General features: G+C 37.9%; 2 protein-coding genes across 4 annotated transcripts in view; both read left to right on the top strand.

The window, feature by feature from the left end:
* Positions 1-14,812, top strand: part of anos1b (anosmin 1b) — a 65,000-nt gene extending 50,188 nt beyond the window's left edge. For 2 of the 3 annotated variants that reach the window (XM_087784937.1, XM_087784936.1), the window contains exons 7-15: positions 3,245-3,332; positions 3,516-3,732; positions 7,696-7,834; positions 9,405-9,653; positions 12,104-12,198; positions 13,545-13,716; positions 13,784-14,016; positions 14,307-14,450; positions 14,523-14,812. In XM_087784937.1, the coding sequence (XP_087641063.1) occupies positions 3,245-3,332; positions 3,516-3,732; positions 7,696-7,834; positions 9,405-9,653; positions 12,104-12,198; positions 13,545-13,716; positions 13,784-14,016; positions 14,307-14,447 (1,334 nt within the window). In that variant the 3' untranslated portion in view covers positions 14,448-14,450; positions 14,523-14,812. The remainder of the gene's footprint in view (positions 1-3,244; positions 3,333-3,515; positions 3,733-7,695; positions 7,835-9,404; positions 9,654-12,103; positions 12,199-13,544; positions 13,717-13,783; positions 14,017-14,306; positions 14,451-14,522) is intronic. The other variant, XM_087784938.1, reaches the window with a different exon arrangement.
* Positions 14,813-16,342: 1,530 nt separating this feature from the next.
* Positions 16,343-24,968, top strand: LOC148086724 (sentrin-specific protease 3-like). The gene is made up of 10 exons (XM_087784940.1): positions 16,343-16,431; positions 17,847-19,143; positions 20,192-20,300; positions 21,025-21,172; positions 21,247-21,294; positions 21,417-21,494; positions 22,488-22,625; positions 22,769-22,852; positions 22,931-22,981; positions 24,082-24,968. The coding sequence occupies exons 2-10, from the start codon at positions 18,009-18,011 to the stop codon at positions 24,190-24,192; spliced, it is 1,902 nt and encodes a 633-aa protein (XP_087641066.1). The 5' UTR covers positions 16,343-16,431; positions 17,847-18,008; the 3' UTR covers positions 24,193-24,968.
* Positions 24,969-27,379: the final 2,411 nt, after the last annotated feature.

The following is a 27,379-nucleotide window of genomic DNA, read 5'->3' on the forward strand; positions in this document are numbered from 1 at the left end:
AGGTAACCAATGGCTTCCAAAGCTCCCCACAGCACTTGAATTTAATTTATGTTTTGCGGTTTATTCGTCTTACTCCGGCTATCAGTTTGTATAAAAGTCAAAAGAGAGATTGGGACGGGGCTGCTCGCCAGCGACAAATGGATGGTCAGGAATACTTTTGTCATTTGATACCATCGTTCGTTTAAGTTGCGCCTGAGGCGGGTGTTCTAGCCAAACCAGTCCATTATTGCTTTGATTGTGTTTGTTTTCAATCAGATATACACGATAGCTCATTGAAGGAAAGATCCAACTCCTCCACTGGTCACATGACCATAGATGAGACTATATGACAGGTCACAGATAAAGTTGCATTTATTTGAGACTCATGTTGTAGAAGTAGCTGTAAATATGCTTGTATTTGAATCAGATCCAAAAAAAATCAATAATTTGAATGTGCTATGTTATGGAAATGTTCTGATTGATTAAATCCAGGCATTACAAATCAATGCAAGATTCAAATGTCAAGACATCAATCACGCAGTCTCCAACCACCCTCCCTGTAGCATTTGTTTGGTTGGAGCGAGGTCTGTTCCATCAAGAATACATATTTTCTAAATTGGAAAATTGATTTTCAAAGAACTGTAAGTGAACCATAAGAGGAAAGTTATAAAACACTAGAATAGGAGAAACAACTACAATTTGAGCAGATACGTGTTATTTAACCCCCAGGGTCAAGGTGACCCAAAGGCCAGAAACCAAATGTGTTTGAGGTATCCCTTGTGTTGTCTATGTGTCAAAATGAATGGCCTCCACCACTGCATATGTATTTATGGAAGCCAGGGAGGTCGTTCTTGAGGACGTTGACCCTTGAAGAAAATACATGGTTACAAGTGATTGGACCACTTTTGCCAAATAATCTTTGTATTCATGAAGGTCCTCAAAAGTATTGACTGTATTTATTGATTAATTAAATGTAATTTTTCCGATCATCAGTCAGTAGAAAAAAATTGCAATCATTGCAGTAGGAAACAAAATATTAAATTGGCAAAAAAGCAAAGTTCTGTGGTTGTGTTTAAGTTTACCTGCTGTTCTAATAAATCATCTGTTTGTCATGGTGTCATTAAAGACAAGGAGCTTTGCTGATCATTCACTTCGTACATTATATTCAATTAAGCAAAAATGTATTTTGTTTGTAATTTAGTATCAAATGCATAAAAACTTGTTTTTATAAAATTAGTTTTGAAAATCAATAATGAAAGAATATTTTTTATCTTTTCCAAACCAAAATTGACTGAATGGATGATACCCTGACTGAACCAGCTGAGGTTTCTTAAAAGGTTAAAGGTCAATCAAATGTTTTTTTATTTAGGCGCGCACAATTGTGTCTATGCTAAGCTAATTTGATTAGCTAGCAGCAGTCAATGTCATCAATCTCTCTCTCTCTCTCTTCCTGGGTGTCTCTCCGTGTGCTTCTGGCTCAGGGGTCGAAGGTTAAAGTCACAAACTTGAGCATTCCCAAATACCATCTGATCACAGTCAAGCGTTTTGTGTTACCACTCATTAGCCTGATTAGTCAGGGCGCAGAAGGTCAGAGGTCACGAATCAGGAAGCTGGCAGATGTCAACATGACGGGAATTCTTCCACTGTGACCCGACGCTAACCAGAGAGCCTAACTGGAACTGTCTCCTCCGCTGGCTCGCATCTTTGAGTTTGGCTGAACCTGCCAGCCGCGATTACGACTGAGCGTCTGGATCAGTGAGCTCATCTCCATGTCTGTGTCTGCTGAAACAATAGAGTCCAGAGGGGGAACCGGGAGACAATAGAAGACTCACAGAACCATGTTCTGGAAGCGATCACATGATTATCCTTTAAACAAAAAAAAAGAAAATCTTCAGCCTTAATGCATCACCTGATCTTTGATCTCGGCGTCTGAGTCAGTAGCTGCTGCTGCCAGAAGACGTGTCTATATTGACTGGTTTGAATGGAGGGCAGCTCGTGAGGAACTTGATGCTGAAACAGAGGTGACCTCAAGAGTTCATCTCGGAGGCAAACAGTGGTGAGTGGTGGTCTCCTTTGGTCTGCCACTGCAGAGGGTCCACCGGCTTCACCTTTGATGGTATTAATCACATTTGCTGGAGAGGAAATCTGATTTTTTTTTCCTTCCGCTTCCTTGTTTGCTGTGGGGTCAGTAAAACGTTTAGGAAACCCTAATGCATGAAGTCTCTCGCAAAGGAGCATTATTTATCTCAGCTTTAGTAATAAATAGAGGTGAATTTGGGGGCACGGACCGACCAACCATGAGAAAATTGTATTTACCAAATTAAATTACACAAATGTAAGACACATTAATTGACAAAAGGGTTGAAAACGAGCGTCTTGGAAGGAGTCGAGAAGCCGATGGCAGTGAAACAAACAATGATCCATTGTTGCTCATTCTTGGACGGGAAAACTCTCAATGGGAGCAGCTCAAGCTCTTCGATGCTGCTGCTCTGGAGTCCATGTGGATGTTTCTCTGCCTTGGCTGTGGCTCAGGAGGTCAGCGAGGGGCACACCTGTGGCTCTCTGGCTCCTCGCTGCACTTCTGCTCAGCTGGTTTTTTTCTCTTGACGTTGAGAGAGCCAGGAAGAGCGTCAGATCCAACCTGTTTGTCGGAGTGTTACATTTTATTTTCTGGTAGAAAAACCGAGGGTTAATGATTTATTGAGTGATATGTCTTTTATATTTCAGAAGAACTGTGTTCATATGTGACATCACAAATGTGTTAGTATGAATGATTCTTATGACAATGAAGTGATATAGTTGTATTTCCATGGTGTAATAGTTTGTTAATATTACTACGTAAATTATTTTTAAGAATATGAGTACGTTATTATTCTCTTATTGCTTTATTATTTTATTATTATTATTGAAAATGTTTGCACTGTATGTTTGATCTAATTTTTATTAATGTTTAATCTTTTTTTCTGGTTGTTCTCTGAAATAGTTGCTGTGAAAACAAAAATTCCCCTACTGCAGCAAGAATAAAGAAATATCTTATCTTATCTTAATTATCAGGAATATATTGCTGGATAGTTTGTAAGAGTTAGTGCAACAGCTCTGTTATAATTATTGTTTATAGCTTATTCTGTGTTAAGAATCACCGTGAAATAATAAAATTCTTTTCATTCATGATTTTATAATGAAAATTAATTCCATGGTACCACAAACATCACTCTGTCATTGGCAAACATGATCCGACTCGATCATAAATCCCGTCTCTCCACAGACCCTTCACCTCCAGAACCTCCTACGAATGTCAGAGTGGACAACCAGACTTTGGACTGGACAAGCTTAAACTCTCAGTTTACAGACGGGTAAGAGTCGATAAATGCTCTAAGATCTTTATTTAACATTTATACAGTGATTATTAGTTTCAAAGAAACCGTTTTGCGAAGTATCAGGCAGGACTTCCTGAAGTTAATTCACTTCTGTTTCCAAATGAACTAAGATCAGTCGCACTTTGATGTTGTTTGACATTTCGCTTCCTGTTTTTAAAGGTCCAAAGGAAACGGAGCCACCGTTTCGGTCTTGATCCGCTGGGAGCCCCCGACCGAGGGAGACCTGCCCGTCCACAACTACAGGGTCACCTGGACGCCTCGTCCGACGCATGCTTCTCACAAACACACACCGTCACGTATCGTCTTCAACAACATGCAGCTGCCGCGGACGTCCGAGCACAACAGGAGAGAAAACAACGGCCGGGTGACTCAGGGGGTGAGTCACGAACATACATCCATATATACAGTATATTGTCTTATGATACACACTTATGATCTACTGACTCCTTCAAGAAGCATCTTAAGACCTTCTTATTTGTGCAGGCTTTTCCCTGATTTTCTGAGACTCCTGTGTTTGTCTTATGTGTCTTGATCTTTTAAAGTATATATTTTAACTGTGTGTTGTTTTGATTGTTAGATTGCTTTGTGACCCTGGTCTAGAAAGATCTTTACAAATAACCATTACTTACTTACTTTTGGATAATCTATGAAAAGAGGGAATATTCTGCAACACAAAGAAAAGCAAAATGACTGCACTGAAGGATTTGATGAAGCCGGAGTTGTCAGTCCAACATTAGTTTAAGACAGGGCTGTTCAACTAGGATTTCCTGAGGGACACATTTTTGGAAGCATGTCCAGCGTGTTGGCCCTTTACTACAATATCATGTTGAAATACTGGTAGAGGGAATCAAAGAGGTTAGAAATAGATGCACAATGTTATCATTTAGCACATGTGTATTGAAAAAGCAACAGATAAGTGACGTTGTGGCACAAAAGGCACATTGGAACACCTTAATCATTTGCTTTAATTTGATATTTTTCATTCTATTTGTCGTTTAATCTTCTGTTTTTATTTTTCTTATATCGCTCTGAGTGGGATATGTTGCATTATCTGAACTCAAGTTAAAAAACAGAATTTGCGAGAAAAAAAAAGGGTTGCAAAACTATCCTTTTTTGCATTATTTAAGGGGAGAAGGGCCAAACTGCCTAAAGGTCTGGATCCAGCTCGCGGGCAGTTAGTTGAACAGCTCTGCTTTAAGATAAGACGTACCTCCAGCAGATTTTTTTTTACTATTTTCAGCTGCTACTTGAGAAACATCAGGGAGACCACCTATCTTTGCTCAGGCCTTAAAGGAGATTGTCGCGTCAATGAAAGTTATGCCTGAAGACAAGACTTCGTGGAGGGTAGAACAGGTGGAGATGTCTGAGCTGGGTGAGCTATGATGCTAGCATAATGACTAGTTCAGAGTTAGAAAAGTCAGAAACTTAAATCATCTGATGGATTGAAACACAGATGTAGAGTATTTATATCATCTTCCCAGCCTCCCAGGGTCACTGCGATGTTACACGTTGAGGTCCGAGTGCAACAATATCCTTTCTGGTCTGAGAAGGAACTAAATAAAAAGAAGCGATTATCGAGCGGTAGTGCCAGATGGTTGTTATGAAACGTAGTTATTCATTTTCTCTCATAAGTTTTCCATATTTACACACAAGAACAATGAGATATTCACATCGAGCGGATGATGTTGAAGTCGTAACTCTGACAACATGCAGGTCCACAGGTTTGAAATACGGCGACGGAGAAGCCAAACATTCGTCGGTCACAAAGAAAGAAGCTGCTCTTTCAAACGGCGTCTCTAAATCAGAGCCCAGGATCCGGGGAGTGTTGAGCATGTGCCAGTCATACACTCAGATTTACTGCTCCATCTGTGTTTTAAAACTTCATCTCTGACAGGAAGACGGTGAGATGTGGATTTACTCCCTCAGACATAAAAACTGAGAAAGTCCTCCGTGTTCCTTCCCTGGCAACAGATTTACGAACTCAGAGTTGAAATTATCTTTAATGCTGTTGTGATAATGGGTGGGTGGATCCCTGCTGTAATGACGCTAGGTGTGACCGTGATGTAACCAGGTCCAGTCAGCACTCCAGGCATTACCGTAATCACTGTAAACAAACACAATTTCCTTTTAAGACGTCGTCTTTTGAAGGCGATACCTTGACGGAGAGATTCCAGAGAGTCAATTAAAAAGGTAAACAGTCTGAGTCTAAGGGACACGCTCTCTCTCTCGTGATGGCGATCCCAGACTGAGCCTGGTGGAGCCATTTATCTGCAGTCTGGTCTTCTTGTTCTGCATGGCTGGGAGGCCTGGAATTTAGATGAGGCCCCCCCACTGAAAATGGTGGGTCCCGCTCGCAGCTCGGACACACACACACACAAAGTGGACAGCGTCACGACAGGGAGCCCCCACATGTCGGCAGCACAGGGTGAGGTCACTCAGAGATGTCACATGTAGCTTCTTTATCATTTAGCAGTCGGCTTTTGAAGCTGTATTAGATAACATTTGAAATTTAAAAATCATATTTTCTGTAATGAACAACTGCATTTTGAGTCGTAGTAACAAAAAGGTTTTGAATTATTTGGATATTGTCCGTGAGTATGTCATGTGACCGACAAACTGCTTTACAACAGTGGGTTGGAAACACTGTTTTGCTTCAACACTTTTCTTGGGCTGTTCATTGGCAAGAATTTGATACAATAAATATCACGATACAGGGGCAATGATACAATATATTGTGATACTGTAGTAACAAGGATATACTTGTAGTATTGTCAAGTACTTGACTCTGTTGTAGCAGAATTTACAGACCACATGACTCTCGACGAAGTCGTAACTGTTTTCATTTGTTTTGAAACCAAATTATTTGTAAGCATCATGTTTAAAAGCCGCTGGAGACGACTGTATCCTCTCGCCCCCAGTGATTGCTGGGATCTTGCTGTATTTCCTTGTTCCTTTAGCTGCTGAGGATGTAATGACTGCTAGAGGTCAGAGGTGTTATTGAAACACAATACAATGATATTGAATATTAATACAATATATATATTTTTTTTAATTGCGATGTATAAGTGTATTAATCATTTCTTTAACCCCTATATTTCCAACAGTGGAGAGTTCTTAAACACACAAACACAAACCAAAAACTTAAAATTAAAAAAAACCCAATAAGGATGTTTCTAAAATGAAGACAAAGTGTAATTGAGCTTTCAACATGTTTTCATGTGTTAAGTTCTGACAGTATTATTTTGGGGCTTAATGTGTGTGCATGTGCACGAGGGGTTTTGCCAGGAAAGTCCAGTGCTGAGAATCACTGATAGTGATATGACTCTATTTTAAATACATAATGAATGTATTTTACATAAATATTTAATTCAACCCCAAATTAAGAATTGAAATTATGTATGATTTTGGACCATGTGCTCCCATTTATGTCAGAACCGAGACCATCTTTGATACCAAGCAATTTTGCACCAACCTTTCTTTTAATTGTATTATTACGTCCTGCATTCAAGGCTAATGAAAATGTTACTTTAACCTATTTATTTTTACCTATTATTTTAGTCTCTCTCATTGATGACTTGTATATGTATCTTATGCTGTTGTTGTTTATGGTCCTCAGTAACTTATTGTATTTGATTTCATGTATTGTTGTCGCTGCGTTGACTAGGAATGGAGCGTGAATGGTTGATCATCGTCCATGTTTACACCTGATCCACGTGACTTTGACTAAATCGTCTGTCTCTGCAGCTGACTTCACTGCTTCAACTTTACGTCAAGACAGGAAGATAAACTGTGAATATGTAGTATTACAGTAATGATATTTAAAAAAAAATTGTAATTTGGCAAACCATGAAGCTATTTTATGTTTTACACTTTTATCACGTCCGCTGATTCAGCAGTTTTGCACGAGCACCATGTTCTTACGATAATATCTCGTGACATTACACACCAGAATAGAGAAGCCAGACTTCAGTGTCACACGCAGCTGCAGGGACATGTGTTTTGTCTATCTGCTGCTCCATGGAAATACTTTTAACCCCGCAGGTCACCATAAACCTCTCTTAGCTCACTTTTGTCCCACTGCCGCACACACACATGGAACACACACACACATGGAACACACACACACACACACTGAGTGGTTATCAAGCCAGCATCTCTTTGTTGTGACTCTGCTGCTCATGATTGACAGAGAGAGATTCTTAATGAGCTGTCAATCAAAGAGAGGCTAATGCAGAACAGGTCTGACGATGAAGACGATGAAGATGATTGTTAGTAGGAGTGAATGTTCAAATCTTATTTATTTCTAGAGGAAATTCAATCAGCGTCGTTTGTGTTACAGGCGCAGTGTGAACTCTGGCTCACGGGTCTGGTGCCGGCGACCTCCTACCTGCTGTCCGTCCAGACCGTGGCCTTCTGGGGTCAGAAGAGGCTCAAGAGTCCCAGGATCCAAACTACGTTCAACACAATCAGCCATGGAGGTAAATACTGGTGTTCTCAACATATAGCAAACATATACTAAAAGAAACACAATTATTTTATTGTATTTCTCCTTTTCACAATTTACATTTTTGAACAAAAAGTATTAAAATACAATCTAAATAATAATTAAATATTAAGAAGCATGTTCAATCTTTCAACTGGTTGTAAGGACAGAAAATAAAAGAAATAACTAACAATAAAAAAAATTATAATCAAAATTAAAATTCAGTGAATGTTGACATGAACTTGAAAATACAGTTATTGTTATTGAACGAAACCAAATTAGTAAACAGGTGAATTTAGACATCAACTAAATATACAATAATTATTATGTATTGTTATTATGAAATAAAACTAAATATATATATATTTTTATTATTATTAATGTCACACTTAAAGACAGGTAAATGTAGACATGAACTAAATATATATATTTTTTCATTATATTTAAATGTCAAACTTAAAGACAGGTAAATGTAGACATACACTAAATATATATATTGATTATGATTAAATGTCACACTTAAAGACAGGTATTTGTAAACATAAACTAAATATATATATTTATTATGATTAAATGTCACACCTAAAGACAGGTATATGTAGACATAAACTAAATATATATATTTATTATTATTAATGTCACACTTAAAGCCAAATCTAAAACAGGTGAGTGTCGACATAACGCACACATTAATATGTGTGTGTGATCATCAGGAGTTATTGATTTGTCTGTCAGCAGATTTGCTTTACGAGCAGCTGCTCTCATTAACGCGTCGACACACCATGGAATAGCTGATGGTTGTCGTGGAAACATGGGTGTCAGCAGTAGACCCATCGATCCCCCGGTCGATTTATTGACCGCTGCAGGTTCATATGGAACATAACATCAGCTACACTGCAGGGATGTTTCCTCTGCAAGGGTGACGACTCCTGCACTGCTGCAGCTCTGTTCACAAGTACCAGTCTGGTACCATATTAGAACCTTAAACACAACATTTTTTAACTTAATTATTATTTTATTATTTTATTATCATTATAATTTATAATTATGATAAGTATACTTTTCATTTATTGTGTTATTTTATTTTCTTATTATTATTATTATTTTTATTAGTATGTTTTCTATCTATTCAAGTCTTAATGTTATGTTCATTAATGTTAAAAAAAAAAAAAATGTTATACTGCTGTTAAAACTGAAAAGAATGAATGTATATCAATCAAAATAATTAAAAAAAACTAAGCTTAAGTTGTCATTTAACAGTATTTTATTCCATTCATTACTAAACTATTTTTAAAATATTCATTCATAATAATTTTGTTGAATTTTGATTTGACATTACATGAAAAATCAAGGACCGCGATGAGAAAACAAAGACCATTATAAAGTTATAATATAATAATATCATTTTTTAAAATGACAGGATAAAATAGTTTGCCGTCAGAAATCAATATCTCATCAATACCGTCAAATGGCTGCATTGACAATTGGTTCCATCCTTCGGGTCACTTTGACCCAGAGATAATACAAGGGTTTAACAAATAAACGTTCTTGTCCTGCCTCTACAGGGGACTTCTCTAATGAGCTGCCTTCATCATCATCATCATCCTCCTCTTCATCATCCCTCCCTTCATCCACTTCCCTGTCCACCTCTTCATCATCTTCCGACCTCATCCTTCCTTCTTCTCCCGCCCTCCCTCACACCGACCCTCGCTTCGACCACCTGACCCCCGGTGACCTGCGTCTGGAGGCGGCGGCCCCACATTACCACGACGACCAGCTGCAGGTTAAAGTCTTCTGGAAGTGGTCCAATCACGGTGAGCGAACCCCATGAAACAATGACATACCTGAGTCGGCGCAGAGCTCTTGATGCAGACTCTGCTGACATCTGTGAAACCAGAGAAGCTTTTTCTACGTCTACACTAACAGCAGTAAAGCGACGCAGCCATCGCTCACGCTTCTTATTAATGCCGCAGCAGAGCAACATTCATCTGAAAATCCTTCGCTGCCATCACCAACGTGCACATTAATACGAGGATTGAAGGCACCAGAAAGAGCACTGGTGTAGCCAGACCTGTGCCAACCTGTGCGTCACACTTCCTGAGGCTTTAATGAAAAATGTAGCGAACCGTTCAACTGTCTGAACATCAACGCTGCCTTTCAAAACCACAGAGAAGTAGAAAAACTGGTGCTTTAAAATGAGTTTCATAAATCTTGAACGATGATCGAGGTAAAGTAAACTCAGGCTGAAGGTTGTTGTACTGAATTAACATTGAAAAATATTGAAACGTAAATGATATTTGGATTTTATTTCAAGCACAACAGCGCCCCTCATGGATACAACATGTACTGACACAGGACTGTTTCTATGTTTATCTGGTGTTTAACTTGGTTTATCCAAACACTCTGGTTTCCACAAAGAAATAAATAATAATTTATATCATTACTGTTCTATTGACTATTACTGTATGAACAACATTTTATTATATTAGCCTGTGAGTCTTGACATGTCAATTTTCAGTTAAGTTTGCTTAAAAAATTAACCTGTAAAACTAGTGTAAATGAGAAAAACACAAACTTTTTATGATTTATTTTAAATCTGAAGGTTTGTTTATATAATGTAAACTGGTCTAGAGTGCAAAAAATGTGGGAACCTTTGGCCTAAATGAACTGGTTGTCTGTCTCTATGTGCCCTGGGATGGTCTCAGCGAGTGGATAGACTCTAGAATATTTTATTTTTTGTGTGTGTGTGTGTCCACTTTATTTTTCTCTGTTTTGTTGATCTTGTTTTCTCCTTTTATGAATAAAATAAAAAAGTATTTGGATTTTTTAGAAACTTTCTTTTAGCAGCCAGATACTAGCACATACTCTAGTTAACAAATATATATTTATTAATGATATAGTGATGAACACGTTTGCACTTATTATTTGGAATAATATTTTTTTATCAGGAGACAATGTCATGACAAAATCAACGAACCCAAATGCTCAATGTTCAATGTAATTACAGTTTCAACAACTGTATCTACTTACACTTACTTACATATACTTACACTTAAGTTTCCTTTTCTAAAAATAAAGTGACAGGGTAGGGGAAGAAGAAGTCCCGTTTTTAATTTTTATTTGTTTGTATATTTAACTTTATTTTTACAAATATAATGTGTTATATCTCCCTAGGTTTTTTCATAAGCTGACCATTAGATACATACAATACAAATCATCCATATGTAGATTGTGTTTCACTTATTTTCACTAGTTTGCAGGTTCATTTTATAAGTAAACTTGAATGAAACAATCATCTTGACTGGCCAAGAGTCACACAGTAATGTTAATTCAGACAGTAATAAACAATAGAACAGACATTTAATACATACACATGGAGAGAACACATAAAGAAAAGAAAGAAAGCAGGAAAAAAATAACGGGAAATAGAAAAGTCCATCAATAAACAGTCCAAGAATATACTAAAGCTGTCAAAATTTTGATCACAAGCTTTAAAAGACATGGGAGTTGATGACATTTTATTATTTTGTGTTGATCACATCCTGCAAAAAACAAAACTAGAGAATTAAAAGGAAACATCCCTACATAATAAAAGTAAATAAACACAAATGAGATATAAAAAGGATATAGATTGAATTGCATTAGAATTTAGAAAAAAGTAATTATATTCAATTATTTTAGTTTTATCTAGAATTTTAACATTATGTTTTTTGATCCCTCCATCTGAAAGAAAAAGGGTAATTTCAACAGTGTCCACTGTCATGAAAACGTAAGTGTCTCCAGCTCTGCAGCTACACTATTTTCTCTTTATGTCAATTTTCAAAAGTTCTCTCTGTGAATCAGAAGTGAAAGAAAAATGAATGCAAGTGTCATCTCTGACTGATTGCTGTAAATTGGTTCAGTGGCCACGTGGTCTCCGGACAAAGATTGGTTAAATAAAACAAACAAACATCCCAGAAATTATTTAAAATACTTTGAAAATGTGACGTAGTGCAGCTTTAAGGAGAACACAGTCTTTCGACGTCCTGGGCAGGTATAACAAGTTCAGACGTAAAGATCTCTGAGCCTCAGATACAAACCCAGGGACGCACACTTACATTTCACGACCGTCTTCTACTCTCATGTGGATTTTGGCAGTAAAAGGAGCCACTCAGGCACTTTTTTATGTGATCGATGTTAGGAGGGAAAACCAGTATTTTGCAGCGTCCTTGTGCCTGCCCACGGTCTGAACTCGATCTGATCCGTCTCTTGTTCTGTCCCACAGCCAGACAGAGACACCCGGGGCCGTATGTTCTGCGGTGGCGTCCGCACATCTGCAGCAATAATGTGACGAGTGCGGAGCAGACGACAGTCGTGCAGGTATGTGTGACCTCTCAACCCCCCCCACCATGTTCTGCAGCTCCAGTACAGTGTGTTTGACTGGCAGCTCAGGTTTCATCACCGTAAGTGGGATCAGCGTGGAATGTTCTCATCCCGTGTAACTTTGTCTGTCTCTGTCTAACATCACGCCGCTCATTACTCTGTCAAATCTCTGCGTGAAATATTCTCCATCAGTCGTTTCTGAGATCTGCTTTTTTCATTGACGTGCTCTCCTGCCTCGACCAACCCCACGTCTTCACGGGCGTTCGTACGAACAAACCTGAGCAGCTGGTTCTTTTGCACAGTAATGAAAATAATATTATCCAGAAAAAGAAACACATTATCATATCTGATGTACACGGTTTGTTAATTTTGGAAGGTTTTTAATTAAATTATTAATTTATCATGTCAGTTTTTATATTTGAAGTCTGGAGTGTGAAGGAAGGTACGGATATAAAGAAATGTTTAGTTCAGATGATCAAGATGACATTTTTATAACCATTCTGGCTGCGATAAAATATAAATACACCTAAATATAACGATCTGTAACATAATGTAAAAAATATTTATATATATATATATATATAAATATTTTTAAATTAGATTACAAATAACAGTATTTAAAATTATTATATTAATAGTAATGCATTGTTTTGCTTTAAAATTGTATTAAGTTATTAAATGCTTTGTATTTTAACAAAGTGTGTATAAAGTAAAGTTGTTGTTTTTTTAATTACAATTAAACTGCTAGCTTTTGTGTTGCAATCATATTCCACTGCCGTTCGACTATTAAGGGGTTACTCATGTGTAATTGATAAACTCTTCTTCTGGTATTTTTCATTTGGGATTGACACTTTTATTTTAGGTTTTTATTTATTTGTACTTGTTTTATCATTGTAATTTAGGTTTATTTGTTTTATTTCTATCTCTCATTGGTATTCAGCATTAAAAATAAATTCTATGTATCGTTAGTACAGTAGAAGATTTTGATTAAATAATTGCAAAACAAAATTATATACGTAATAATTCCTAGAATGAAGTTAAATTCTAATGAACAAATTTAAATTTTGAGCCTGTTTTGTGCTATTATAATAATGAATGAACATTGAACATTAAATATGCATAGCAAAACATATTATAAATAATACTTATGAATGAAAAAAGAAAAAAGAATTAAAAAATACATCATTACGATCATGAATCACGACATGACAAAGTAAAGTGATTTGGCGGCCTCTAGCGAGTAAAGTGTAGAACAACTCCTCAGTACTTATTTTATACCCGTTGAGGAAAGAACATTGTTGTTTGACATGAACAAAAAATATATCCTCTTTTATTCTCTCCAGGAGACCCACCACACCATCACAGGTCTTCAGTTCGCCTGCAAGTATCGTGTGTCTGTGGCCACTCAATCTGACCCCAGGTCAGAGGCGGTCGCCTGGGTAACCACGCCAACTTGCTCCTCAGTCAGGGTCAGAGGAGGAAAGACTCTGCCCTGCGACCCTGAAGGTGGGAGAGGTGATGGTGACGACTCCAAACATTCTGTGATTTGTGCAAATAAAAATATATATTTTTTGTTCAATAGAGCGCCGCCCCTCAGGCAGAAAGATGGCGCTGCGCCCCGAGCGTCTTTCAGCCGACTTCAGGCAGGTCAACGGTTCTCTGGCGGCGGTGTTCCGCTGGAGGATGTCTCAGCACGCTCTCGACACCACGTCCATCGAGGGCTTCCAGTTCTCGTGGACGCTTCAGTCCCTCGTCGCCATGGCAGCAGAAGACCAGGAAGACACGCTCATATCTCAGACTCAGACCGTAGCACCAGTACGTATGATCCACACTGTTCAGATGTTGTCTCTGTTCATTCTCCTCGTAGCAGAGCTACTGCAAGTGGCTATTCTTCAGGTGCCAATCAGACATTTCCACTACTTACTTTGACTTTGATCTACTTTTTTTAAATGGTTTTGTTAGGTGACAGAATGTTCATTTTAATTCTAAAATGAATTTAAATATTAAATATTAAATCCAGTATTATTTTTATAATAATAAAGATACTAGTAGATGTTATGTGTGTGTCATGGGGATACCAATGATGCAATGTGTTTATTTTTCAGTCTCAGAGGACAGTGTTAGTTGATGGTCTCCAGGGCAACAGCCTTTACCAGGTGCACCTCCAGATTCTGACCACTGGGGGCAGGAAGGGGGCTGCAGTTTCCAAAACGTTTCACACTCCTGCGACTGAAGCGTCACTGTGATGGGTAACCTACAGAGTATTTATCAAAAAACACAGAACATTAACTAACAAATGTGAAACTATTTTAATCTTGCAGACTCAACACCGCCACCTTGAGGAACATCTGAGGAGTGACATCTGATGAAAATGTGATCAACTTTGTAAAATAACACCTCCGTGAAATATGAAACATGTAAACCAACATGAAAGATTGTAAAGGGATGTAACATTCAGGAGCAGCTTGATGTTACCAGCACAGAATTGAAGTCACATATTTACAAGAACTATTCAAATGCATCACCACTAAACACAAGAAGGTTATGAAATTGTTGCTTTTTTCATTATCATTGCCTCTCTTTTACACAATAAATCTATTCTTAAATTAGGCATTTTTCTAACTTGTCAATTAAACGAGTATATGCAGAATAAACAAACGATCGACACAACTGATCAGCTCTTTTAGAAAAATAAGTTTAACGATCTTCTAAATTCCTGTCCACAAGAGGGCGCAAAACCGTCCCACGTAAATATAACTGACTGACTTCACTGTAAAATAGTATTTGTAAAAAGATTGTTTTTTTTTAATGCAAGAACACAATAATCGAGCACTGACCTCATGTAAAAATAAAAATAAACACCATTATATTATAATCAGTGCATAATCTGCTGCATTAAAGTCAATACGTGTATTTGCTCAAATATATCCTGTTTAAAAGAAGTATGAACTGTATTTTGTAACTTGTGAAATGTCACCGTGGCATGCTCCAGAAAAGTTTCTGCAACACATTTTACAGACAAAGATTTATTTTCCCTTTACCGTGTGTTAATAATACACTTGTTTGTTGTTTATTTGTATGTAATTATTTTACTCAACTAGTTTTATTTATTGTGTTTTTGTAATTAAATGTTTTCAGTACATTTTGTCGAGGCTTCTTCTCTTTTGTAGCTCAGTTATGCTTTGAAGACAATATATATACACATACATACATATATATAATCTAAACATTTATTTTCATGGCTGTATGGTGACGTAGGTTGCTCCCTGCCTCTCCAACTTGTTGGGATGGGCTCAAGCTACCCCTGAAATGTGTGAATGAGAAGTGGAAAAATATAAAAATATTTCTAAAGAAACTACAATATTTTCTTTACAAAAATCCCACATTATTTTTAACGAAGCAAGTATGGGCATATATCAGTTCCATCAGCATATTGATTGATTGAATTCGAAATCTAAAGTTTTTAAAAATGATTTATTTTAAGCATTTCATCATTATTTTTTAATAATTTAATTCGTTTCTATATTAAATGGTTGAAATTATAATTCGAACATTTTTATAATAATTGCAATTTTTTTAATCATAGGTTCATATTCTTATCCCAATATTTAAAAAAAAAAAAACTAATTTATCTTCTTTATAATTCTTTCCCATTTAATTCTAATATAGAAGAGTTGGCAATATTATACCAAATAGGCATTTGCAATATATATATATATTTATATGTTGAATTTAAAAGGCTAAGATTTTTTTATATTCTATTTTTGAATTATTGGAATCAAGTGTTAAACACCATGTGTAATATTAGAGTATGACATTTGTATTCAATTATTTAAAACAAAAAAGTATATCAATATACAATGTATTGCATTAAATTATTCAATAAAACCTCATTCAACCCTTCAATATATAGACACAAATAAATAAACCAAAAGCATATAAATACATTCTACATTTGAAATGTTAAATCCAACTATTCTAATATTCCATTTCCATAAGCAAAGCGTAAATAACGACGCGATATTTAAAAAGATGCATCTTATCTAAGAGCGGAAATCTCTGTATGTCATGGACGCAGCAACGGCGGTTTCGGAAGTGACTTCGGCAATCTCCGGAAAAGGATCCGAAGTCCCACTCGTCGCCTTGACGCAATCAACGAGCGCCGCTAGTTTGGATTGTTGTTTCTTCAAATCGTGGTGAGATGAAAGTGGCTGTTAATTCTCAGACAAGGTAGCGTACATGGATGCTTCTCTGCCGCTTCACTCCCGGGGGTTTCACGAGCATATCGACAGCTCTTAGCTTCACACTCACGTTGGTCTCTTTGTCCTCAGGCGCCTCAACTTCAATCTGAAAATGGAGGAATTGTGTCTCGGTGCATTGTTTCCTCTGTTTTGACTGAAGCTAGCTAGCTAGCCTTCTGACTACAAACTGCATTGTATTTATCTTTAACAGCCATAAAATGTCCAGCTGAGCACGTTGTTACATTTATGATGAAATAACGGAAGTAAAACACATTCGTTCTTCCCAGCATCGCTACAGCTAATGTAATGTTCGACAGCTTGTAAATGTAGTTCATCTTTCCCACTGAAATACGAAGCTGTCGTAGAAACTACTTTAACTGTTTAAATCATTGATAGAGAAATTCGAATTCTCGATTTAACAAAGAATGTTTTTCTACATCTATGAAGGGCCAGAGGACGAGCGTTAATTTTAGCAGTTTAAAAATTCTTCATTTTTCTCCATGTAAGCCTCAGTCTTAAAATGTATTTCCTCTAAACGTATAGTAATAATATCGATATATTTACCGGAAGACTAGCAAACACTGCTTCCTCACATGGAGATGCAACTTGTTGGAATATTAACTGTTTCCATCCTATTCTGATGATAATGAAACAAGGGGACTCGACAAAGTTTCTAGGAAATTATCTGGAGCCAAGCATTTCTAAAAAGGTTTTTACTAATTTTAAACAAATAAGACAAAAACGTATTATTTCTAATACAGTTGTTCCAATAGCAAACTTAATAAAGTACACTTTATTAAGCGATATGTTGTTTTTCTATGACGCTATGAAGAAATTACGATCATAATAGAAACATGCATTTACGTACCTTATTATACTTGCATAGTATATTGTCTACTGCTAAAGAACACTGTTTATTGTGTTGTTGGCTCAAGTAAAGTCAGTTTAACCCTGATGTCCGACTTAAATCTCTGCATCAGTCAAATCTTAAATCTTCATTTTAGTTTTACTGTATCTCCCTTTATTTAACAATGAAACTTTTAATAAAGAACATTTAGATGCTCAGTGAACTTTTTAGGTGTGTTATAGATGGAGCTGGTCCATCTGGGTTTTAAATTCTACCAACAAATCTCTTTATTTCAATTTCAGGAACTAAGTAGTTGAATTAATAGATTATGATACACTATTTGGAAAAAATGGTGACTTTTGTAAGATTTCTAAAATCTAGGTTATATAAAATAATAATTTTTAGCATATTAAGCTTCAATTTAGTGCTTTTTTGGAGGGAGGGGGAGTTGCTTTAGATGTGGCCCCTGAGGAAATGCTAATGCTAAGGGACAAAATGCTGAAAGTATTGAGGTGTCCAATAGTGTTCTACCGATTCATTACGTTCTTTCTCCTCAGGAAGCCATGCTGGTTCCCAGGGTGGTCAAGCAGCAACTAAGAGGCACTTTATCAAAGTCTCCGTCACTCTCTAACCCGTTAAGTGTGAACAGTGCACCAAAAAGTACCTAAAGTGGGTTCCGGTGTTTTGGGGATGGGGTTGAGGAGCGACAGGAGGGCGTCATGGTTCACAGCGACTCCGCTTCCCCGATGAAAGCGACACCAACAGCATCTCTTCAGCTGACCGTGACATCTTCTGTACCTCCTCAAGTCCCTCTTCCGACTGTGACCGCTGGCCAGGATTTGTGCCAGACCCCAGACCACAACCTGTGTACCGCTGACGCCTTCTCAGGCTACACCCAGCCAACGCCTGCAGAACTCCACGTGGTGACCTCGGCGCTAGAACCTCCAGACTCCAACTCGGTGCCGGATTGGACCTCGGACAACACCCCAGTTTCAAGCCGGATCAATGGTCGTACATCTGGCAGGAAGAGGACCCCGAAAGCGTGTGACTGCTGCGGCCCCAACAGCAGGGGACACGATGCGGGGGCTCCGAACAGGGGACATCAGAGAGGACGAGGCAGGGGCCGAGGACGTGGGGGTGACCACCTGGAGGCTTCAAAGAGGAAAGTGGATTTTGAGCTGACCGCAGTCAAAAACCTCAAGTTGTTCAGGGATGAAAGTACAAATGAAGGGGTTCAAGTATGTAACGATATTACTGAGACCCCTGTGATTCCACCTGTTACTCTGGCCGAGGAACCTCTCAGAAACTGTTGTGTTGACAAGGCTGATCCTCCTATCGTCATTGAAGAACCTGAAACGTTTGAGAAAAGCTTTTTAGGAACCAAATGCTCTTCAGCAACAGATGTGGCTGCGAGCCCGATTCCTTCATCACACGTGGCTGTTCAACCAGTCCTGCCAGTGCAGCCTGAGACTGACTCTGGAAAGTCCTCAGTGGTGAATGGATCTGAAGCAGAAAAGTCCAAGGAGGAGGTCATTATCCTGAACGATTCGGGAAATGGAACCATTTGCTCCGAAAATCCTCAGGACCTGGACTTCCTCATAGACGAGTGCACGTTAATTCCTCTTTCCAACGGAGTCCACAATAATGACCAAAGTTCCTCGCAGCCCAAACCTCCTCCTACAAGCCCCATAGCTGTGCGCAGGGAGCAGCACGTCTGGGCGTTATCGGACCACCAGCTCTACTGTCAGACTGGAACTTGGGAGAAGGAGGAGCTGCCAGATGTGGACGTTCATACGGAGAGCAGAGAGGAGCAGATAGAAGAAAGGCTGGAGCAGCTCATCGACATGGTTCATGGTAAATAATTTAATAACACACAACGACAAATCATTATGACAAAACAAAGTATGAATTTGAATTACTTTAAAACACACATACTTGAAAAATATATTAATGGCTTTCTATTTTCTTTGGACCCAAGATGTAATTGACTTTCATTACTGATAATTTCTTGGCTTGTAGAAGTTTACATAAAAAATATTTTTTCCATTTTTCCTAGTAATATTTAAGAAAATATATATTACTTTTTATTCTTCCCATATTGAGAAAAGTAGAGTTGTCATAGCTTAAAAGAAGTATATTAAAACGTACAGTTTATATGTTGGTGGTGTTGGTATGTTAGGTATATTTTTTATAAATGTATGAAAAAGATCCATATAATCACAGTTCATGCAAGCATTATATTTGTAAACTATATTTCGGAAAGTAGTACTTGAAATAGATGAAGCTTTAGTTTAAATAAAGTACTGTAAAATGCATTTTGAATTTAAAAAATGGGATCATTAAAATGATACCTTTAACACAAGAGGGCGATGTTTCTCATATTTTCAAATAACCAACTTTGTAAATTTCCCTTAAATGGCCCTAATATTACCCGAAAAAAGTGACTTTATGAACGTGTGACTCGCGTGAATTTGAGATAGAGATGCGTCATTCTTGTAAGTGTATGGTACTTGAGGGTCAGGCCTTGGTTGCCATAGTAACTAAGTAATAAGTATGTAATTATTTCTCAGACCAGGGTCACAAAGTGCTTTAACAATAAAAACCATACACAGTTAAAATACATGCTTTTAAAGGCCAAGATAACATAGAGACAAAAGCAGAAGCCCCAAAAAATGAAGAGAAAGTCTGCACAAATAAAAAAGGTCTTAAGAGGCTTCTTGAAAGAGTCGGTAGAGTCCATTAAACACAGATCGTTCCAAACTAGAACACTCCCCCCTCATGGGAGGCCCTGGTTATAAAAACAAGCTTTGATTTGTGTAATAAAGTTGTTTTTGGACATGGTATGCAAGTTTGGCTTTTATTGTGCTGAATCTCTAAACAACAGTTGACCTTTGTCTTGCAGAGTTTCTGGAGAGCTTTTATATCAAATATGGAAGTTTCATTCCTCTCAGTGAGTCGGACGTCCTGGAGTACCTGAAGATGAAAGGCAACTGTGAAGACCTAAGCAACAAGTAAGCTTAAATATCAACAAGAAGGATTCTTCTTGCCCCTGGAAAGTATATTCAAGTCAGCTGAAGATTCGTCGCTTCTTACCAGAAGGGGGCAGCATCACTCTTTTAATGATGTCGCCATTATTCGAAATCTCGATCACTTTATATCTGAGTCTCTTCATTTTAACTATTGTTGTTTTACTGCGGGTCGTCCTTGACACCAGAACGCAAAGGTTAGTGTGAGATTAAGAGACGATATTAAGAAGTTCCATCATGAGAAACTTTTTTGTTAACAATTTTACCTCGTTTAATTGTTGGTCCAATCGTTGTTTTTCGTAAATGGCAGCCATCAAAATAAAATAAATAAATAACATTTTAGGAAACGATTTTTGTTTTTTATGGACAAACATTTCTGTTTTACTAATATTCATGTGTTTCAGGTTTAAGTGCAATGTTATGATGTGTTTTAACATTTTTACATCATGTTTTTCCTCTTGTTAGTCGCATGTTTCACACATCAACATAAGATGCTAACATTTATCTGCTCGTTTTTATATAAGATTCCATTTCATACATGAAAAATAACTTTAGGATTGTTTCCACATAAATAAATGTTGTCTGTTGAGTTCAAAGACATTTTAATCGTTCAGTAACTTGCACATTTGTCCAAAACTAAGATTTGTCATTGAACTACACGCTCGTCTGTGTTTAACAAAAGATCTTCACCTTCAACTTCTTGTGTCAGGGGACTAAACATTAAAGGAGAGATGGATCGGTACCGGACCGGACTGGCTTCCGCTCCCTTCTCTGGCTTCATGCTGATGTACAACAAACATTCTCTCAGCCTGGAAGACCTCGGCACATTAGAGGACCAGAGCTGGGTGAACGATCAGGTAAATAAACACGGGTCGCTGGCACGCTTGGATCTATGAGGCGGGTTCTTGAACTTTAAACTCTGTTCTGTCAGATCATCAACATGTACGGAGAACTCATCATGGAGCACACGCAACACAAAGTGAGTGGCAACCAAGCATTGACCAACTATAAACTTGTTTAATGATTATTTCATAGACTTCTTAATTTCTTCTAGGAGACATGTTGAACAAACTAATCTCTGCAACTGTGTTTTGTTCCCAGGTTCATTTCTTCAACAGCTTCTTCCACAAGAAACTGGTCGCCAAGGGTTACGAAGGCGTGAAGAGGTGGACGAAAAAAGTAAGTCTTAATGTCTCCACAGCTTCTTCAGACTTCAGAACTGAGGATAGACGAGGGGTGGGCAAACCCGGTCCTCAAGGGCCGCAGTGGGTGCAGGTTTTTGTTCCAACTGATCGAGCATGTACATTTTAACCAATGAGGTTTCAGCTAAAACATGCAACACCAGACTGACAATCAACTGATTACACTCCTAAGACACCTGATTGGTCAAAATGTGTCCTGATTGGTTGGAACAAAAACCTGCACCCACTGCGGCCCTTGAGGACTGGGTTTGCCCACCCCTGGGTTAGACTCTGAGGTGAACGGTGGAGACAAAACACATAGATGAGCCATCAATGTTTAACATTTGTTGATTGTTAGAAAAAAATCAACAGCATTTGTTCATTTTTATGTTACAATTAAATTTCCGGCCACTAGATGGCAGCAGTCATGACGGCTTAAGGAGCAATGAAATCCTGCGAGAGGCAAGCGATAACTGAGGACGAGAGGATACAGTCGTCTCAAGCAGCTTTTAGAGCGGAGATCAGGAGATTTTTTTTTTTTAAAAAACAAATGAAATCAGTTACGACTTTGTTAAGAGTCATGTGGTCTGTACATTCTGAAACACTAGAGTCAAGTACTCAAGCAATACTACAAATATATCCTTGTATAGCTACTATATAGATATCGCAATATAGCTTATCACCCCCCATGTATCGTGATGCGTATCATATATCCAGATGGAGAGACTGAGCTGTGTCAACTGAGACTCAGAGTAGAGCTGCTGCCTCTACACATGGAAAGAGATCCGGTCTGGATTACTCATGGCTTTAATAATCACACCTGGATGTGAACATGTGAATCGTCAGATCTCCACTCTGACTCAGGAACACTTTGACATCTCTTAGTTTCATTGAGCGACATTACCGACAGTTGAAAGAAGCGAGATGGAGAGAAGTTTGTCAGAAAACGCCGACCGAGTTATTTTACTCATCAATGTCTTCTCTGTTCCAGGTTGATCTGTTCTCCAAGTGGCTGGTGTTGATTCCCATCCATTTAGAGATCCACTGGTCTCTAGTCACCGTCACCATGGCCACCAAAACCATCAATTACTACGACAGCCAAGGCATTGTCTTCAGGAACACCACAGATGTGAGGATCCGTTTTGTGATTTGATCTTTTGGTTTTCTTCTGTTAAAATTCTCACTTAAAAAAATGTTTTGCCTTGCCAAGTATAATTGAACTCTGGCTCAGGAACTTCACAGAAATCTAACCATCCACTATTTTTCCATCAGAACATCATGAGGTACCTTCAGGCTGAAGCTCGAGAGAAGAAGCAGACGTCTTTCCAGAAAGGCTGGAGGATCATCATCAACAAGGTAACGTGGCGGCGAGAGGTGGAGATAAAACGACTCCTCAAGTGTCTCTAACTGACTCTTGTCCTCCTCCTCCTCCAGAACATCCCTCAGCAGAAGAACGACAGCGACTGCGGCGTCTTCGTGCTGGAGGTGAGACTTTGCTCCTCACTACCTTTATAACCTTCTTGTATCTAACGAGGCTCTGTTCTTTACGACTGAATGTTTCACTTCAGAACTGCTTGTTTTTTAAATGTGTATTTCAACATAATCTTGTTAAATGTTTGTTTAATAATATTTTCTATTTGAAGTATTTTTTCATCTCTTAAAAGTTTTTCTGTTCGTCACTTTAAAAAGTACAAAATGTTTTTTTTCACATTTTTCGCTTTTCTTCAGAATTGTAACGTAACCAGATGAAACCTCTTATGATTATACTAATATTATATATGTTAGTCATAGAAAACATTTAAGGAATTTCTCATTTAAATAAAGTTTAATTATACCTTTTGTCTGATTATTTCTTAACAGAATTAAAGGCAGTGAACGGTCAATAATATTTTACATTTGTGTTTTTCTAAATGTGTCTCAATAAGTTTATTTTATTTGAAAAATACTCTGTAACAAACATTTCTCAAAACAGACGACGTCATGTTAGCCTGTTTGCTAAAATCTTGCAATTTATTTCAGTTTTCCTTTAATAAATGTAAACTTAATCAGATGATAATTTTTATAATTATATTAACTTACTTATAATAACTAAATAAATTAAGGTATCTTATTTGAAATGTACGTAAATAGATCTCCTTTTTGATGTCGTGGTTGACTCGTGGCCTGAGAAGTTGCGGGTTCAATCCCAGTTCTGGACAAAATTGTGGCATCCTGATGTTTGATCTGGCGTGCTGCGTGACAGCCTACTCCCATCAATGTGTGTGTAAATGAGTGAATACATAACTTAGTGTAAAGTGCTTTGGCTGCTGAATAAATCCTAGAAAAGTGCTTTACAAGTAAGAGCCATTTACCAATTACCAAAATTTACTGGAAGTTAATGTAAACAATGTGTCACTGTTATGTATTTTTGTATATAATGTATGTTTTATTTATAGAGAAAAAACTTAACTAGGATGTTGTTAGCACATTTCAGCTTGTTGTTTTGTTAGCTTGTTTGCTAGTTTGTCTTTCTGAATTTGTTTTATTCTCTTGTGAAAATGCAAACATTTTTTTTAATGCTGTTCTTCTTTGTCTGTTGCTGTCAGTACTGCCGCTGTCAGTCCATGAAGCAGCCTCTGCTCTTCAGCCAGGAAGACATGCCGCGCATCCGCAAGAGGATGTACAAGGAGCTGTGTGACTGTCGCCTGCTGGCCTGAGGACCAGCGCGGACCAAAACTTCTGTTACAGACTTGGACGAGGCTCCACAGCAGCACCTTTTTTCTTTTTTTTTTGCTTCCACACATGAAGGAACTACTGAAGAGGCTGTCCTCCTCCTCCGACCCACCTCTGTGGAATCAAACCCGCTGCAGGAGCTGGACTCCCCGGACCAAGTGGTCGGACTTTCGAACGATGCTGCCTTACATCCGGACTGGCTCCTTTTTAACTGGTTTTATAGAGTCGTTTATCGATGCCCGGAAGTAACTTTCTGTCGACCAGACATCCGTTTTACACTTGAAGGTGTGAGCAGAACCACCTGAATGTATCCGTACGCCTTGCAGGGGTTTCCTGGTTTGAGTTTGAAATCGATGCGTGTCGGGGTGCTCCGGTATTTCACCGAGACTCGCACCAGAGCGGTGACCAGTGAAGGCTCATGAGTCTGCTGATGAGTTCCCCGACTCTCGTTATTCCTCCGTTGGATTAAAAACTTAAGTGTCTATTTTCACCTCAACATTGAACCTGCTGCGAGCTTGTTTTGTTTGACTCAGGAGGTCGAGTCTCACTTCTGGTTCCTGCTGCCCAGGGGAACCACCGGTGAGGACCACAACCGCCGCTTCCTCAGATCCTGACTGAAGATATTTCACCTCCTTTTTTTTTTTTTTGTCCCTCCGTATTTGTGTTGCGCATCAAGACGTGTTCTTTTTTAAATGTTGGACTACTGTACATGCTTGCTGCGGCGCTGACCTCACCCTCGACTGTTTTATTCTTATTAAAAATAATATTATAGCAACTCAAGTGTTCGCCGTTCTTTAGTTTACTACAGTCATTACAGTAGCAAGCAAAACACAAGTGTTTTTGTTTTATCGGGTCTGTGTGCTCTACCTCGGGGCTCATGTGGGCAACTTGGGAGTCAGCAGGAAGATACAAGCACCTGCAGCATTTCCCTGTTCTCCAGATGTCCTTGAGATCCAACAGATATCGTATCAGTTGGACCTCTTTGTCTCGCACAGCAGCTGCTGCTGGAGATAATGGGACAGATTAAGATGAAGGTCGGACAGCAGAGAAGGTCGTCGTCAGATTTTCCTACAGGAACTTGCTGTGATGTTTGAGAATCAGACGAAGTCGGAATGAAACTTTTCAATGGAACTTTATCAGTGGCGTCAGAATAATGAATTTAAAACTTCAAATGTTGAAACTCTGGCAGGTATGACTTGAAAGTCAACCATAGAGTCATCTGTGAGACACCAGCACAAGATTCAACCTCAACTTGCTTCCCTCTGCTCAGCAGGTGTTCGTTGAGTCCATTCGTGCTGAAACGTTTCCTGAAACTTTCTCTGCAATCCAAGCCTTCTAGTGCCGGATAATCCAGGTGTAATGCTCGACTTTACCACAAGGTGTCGCCTCTTCTCGCTACGTTGCGAACTCCAGCTCAGGAAAGTCGTGGAGCTGCTCGATTCTTGACAAAGGTTTGTTCGTTGATTTTCTTTATTCTTCATAGGAAAGTATCGAACCTCCTGTTACCATTTCTGTATCTATTATTTGAATAATAATCAATATATTTTTATTCAATTAATTTTAAAGCGGTTTGTCTCAGAGACACATTTCCCGTTATTTCTTTAAGATAGTTATTTCTTTATAGCTCAATTTGTTTATTCATTTGATTGAAACAATTTGATTTTAAGTTATATTTTTCTGTTTCGACTATATTAATGAAGAACATCTGGTTCTTACAAAATAAAACAAATTACATTGTTTAATCGTTGTTGGGTTGTTTTTTTTCAATTGAAGAGAAAAAAGTTGTTTTTATTAAATCACTTTTTTTTTTAGAAACTTTTTTGATTTAAGCAGTTTTGTGTATGAATAATAAATAAATATATCTACCCCCATTCATTTCCTTTTTTATTGATTTACTTTTGTTGATATTATTTTTATATTATTCACCTTTTCTTGTAGTAAACAATTTTTCCTCTATTGTGCATATACTTGTCTGACTGTATCATAAATATAATGGTTAAATAAACTTTATATTATTCTAACCTTTTCAACGTAAAGTTGAATGGTTAAATTGTGACTCCTGTTTTGGGGTTTACAGTATGTCTGTTCTGAGAGCTCTGTCATCCATCAGAGACTCGGAGTAGAGCTGCTGCTCTGTTATAAAGGCAGTGAATCAGACCAATCAGGTTTAAAGTCACAAATTTTCTTTCGTTCTGTTGAAAGTTGAAGGAGGATTTGAGAAAAAGATTGAGTTGGAGAGTGGAAAAAAAGGGATTTATTTTAATGCCAGAAAGAAGGGATCAAGGAATAAAGGAGGGGAGGTTTGATGAATATGTAACGGCTGGGAAGGAATGGGATTATGGAACAAGTCTGGGAGGTCTGAGCAGGTCACTGCTGCCTTAATCTCTGAACACAGATAAAAGTATTTGGGGAGTAAAGTGGTGCAGAAAGTTCATCTGAGGGACGTCATCTCTCTGTGCAGCAACTTTTCCTCCACAGAAGCACTCCAAATGTTTAGAGGTGAAGGTCGTCAAGGTCGAACGTCTGGAGGAAAATTTGAACTGTTGGTTTTAATAAAGATGATTTAATGTGACTCACCTTTGATTGACAGGCTGTTCAACCTCCTGAGGTGATGAAGAGACACATCTGGTCGACCATCAGTCTTAATCAATCTTGTTTATTGACTTTAATATTACAAATGTCGGAAGTTTGTTTTTCACTCCTGATTATTTTTCGATTGAGGTGACAGCTGGGGGACACCCTGGACAGCACCAAGGATACAGACAATGAGTTTTTTTTATTAAAGACAACAATAACTTCTCTCAACATGTTTCAGGACTGTGGGAGTGGAAGTACATCAGTGCCATCATAACATTGAATGGTTGAAATTAAGACTTACAAATGTTGAAACTTTTATTTCTTTAATTTTGTTTTATCATTTAATTATTTATAATAATGTTGTACTTGTTTTAATAATGACATTGACATTTCCAAATTAATGTTATTCCATTAATTCAAAGATACATTTTGTAAAAAAAAAATAAAAAAAAATAGATTAATAAAATGTAATGATTGAATTCAAAGTCAAGTGTGGACATCATGACCTATAAAGTGTTAGAACAGTTAAACATATTCTTGCCTAAAAATAAATTCAGTAAATGCTTCAGAACAGCTGTGTGTGTTCCTCCCGCG

This window comes from Callionymus lyra, chromosome 2, assembly GCF_982586985.1.
Source record: "Callionymus lyra chromosome 2, fCalLyr1.hap1.1, whole genome shotgun sequence".
Lineage (NCBI taxonomy): Eukaryota > Metazoa > Chordata > Actinopteri > Syngnathiformes > Callionymidae > Callionymus > Callionymus lyra.

Bases quoted from the DNA above. Each gene is read 5' to 3' on its own strand.
- LOC148086724 (XM_087784940.1), top strand. From the start codon at position 18,009: ATGGTTCACAGCGACTCCGCTTCCCCGATGAAAGCGACACCAACAGCA. The intron at 20,301-21,024 runs GTAAGCTTAAAT...TTCTTGTGTCAG, and splicing joins TGTGAAGACCTAAGCAACAA to GGGACTAAACATTAAAGGAG. The intron at 22,853-22,930 runs GTAACGTGGCGG...CTCCTCCTCCAG, and splicing joins GGAGGATCATCATCAACAAG to AACATCCCTCAGCAGAAGAA.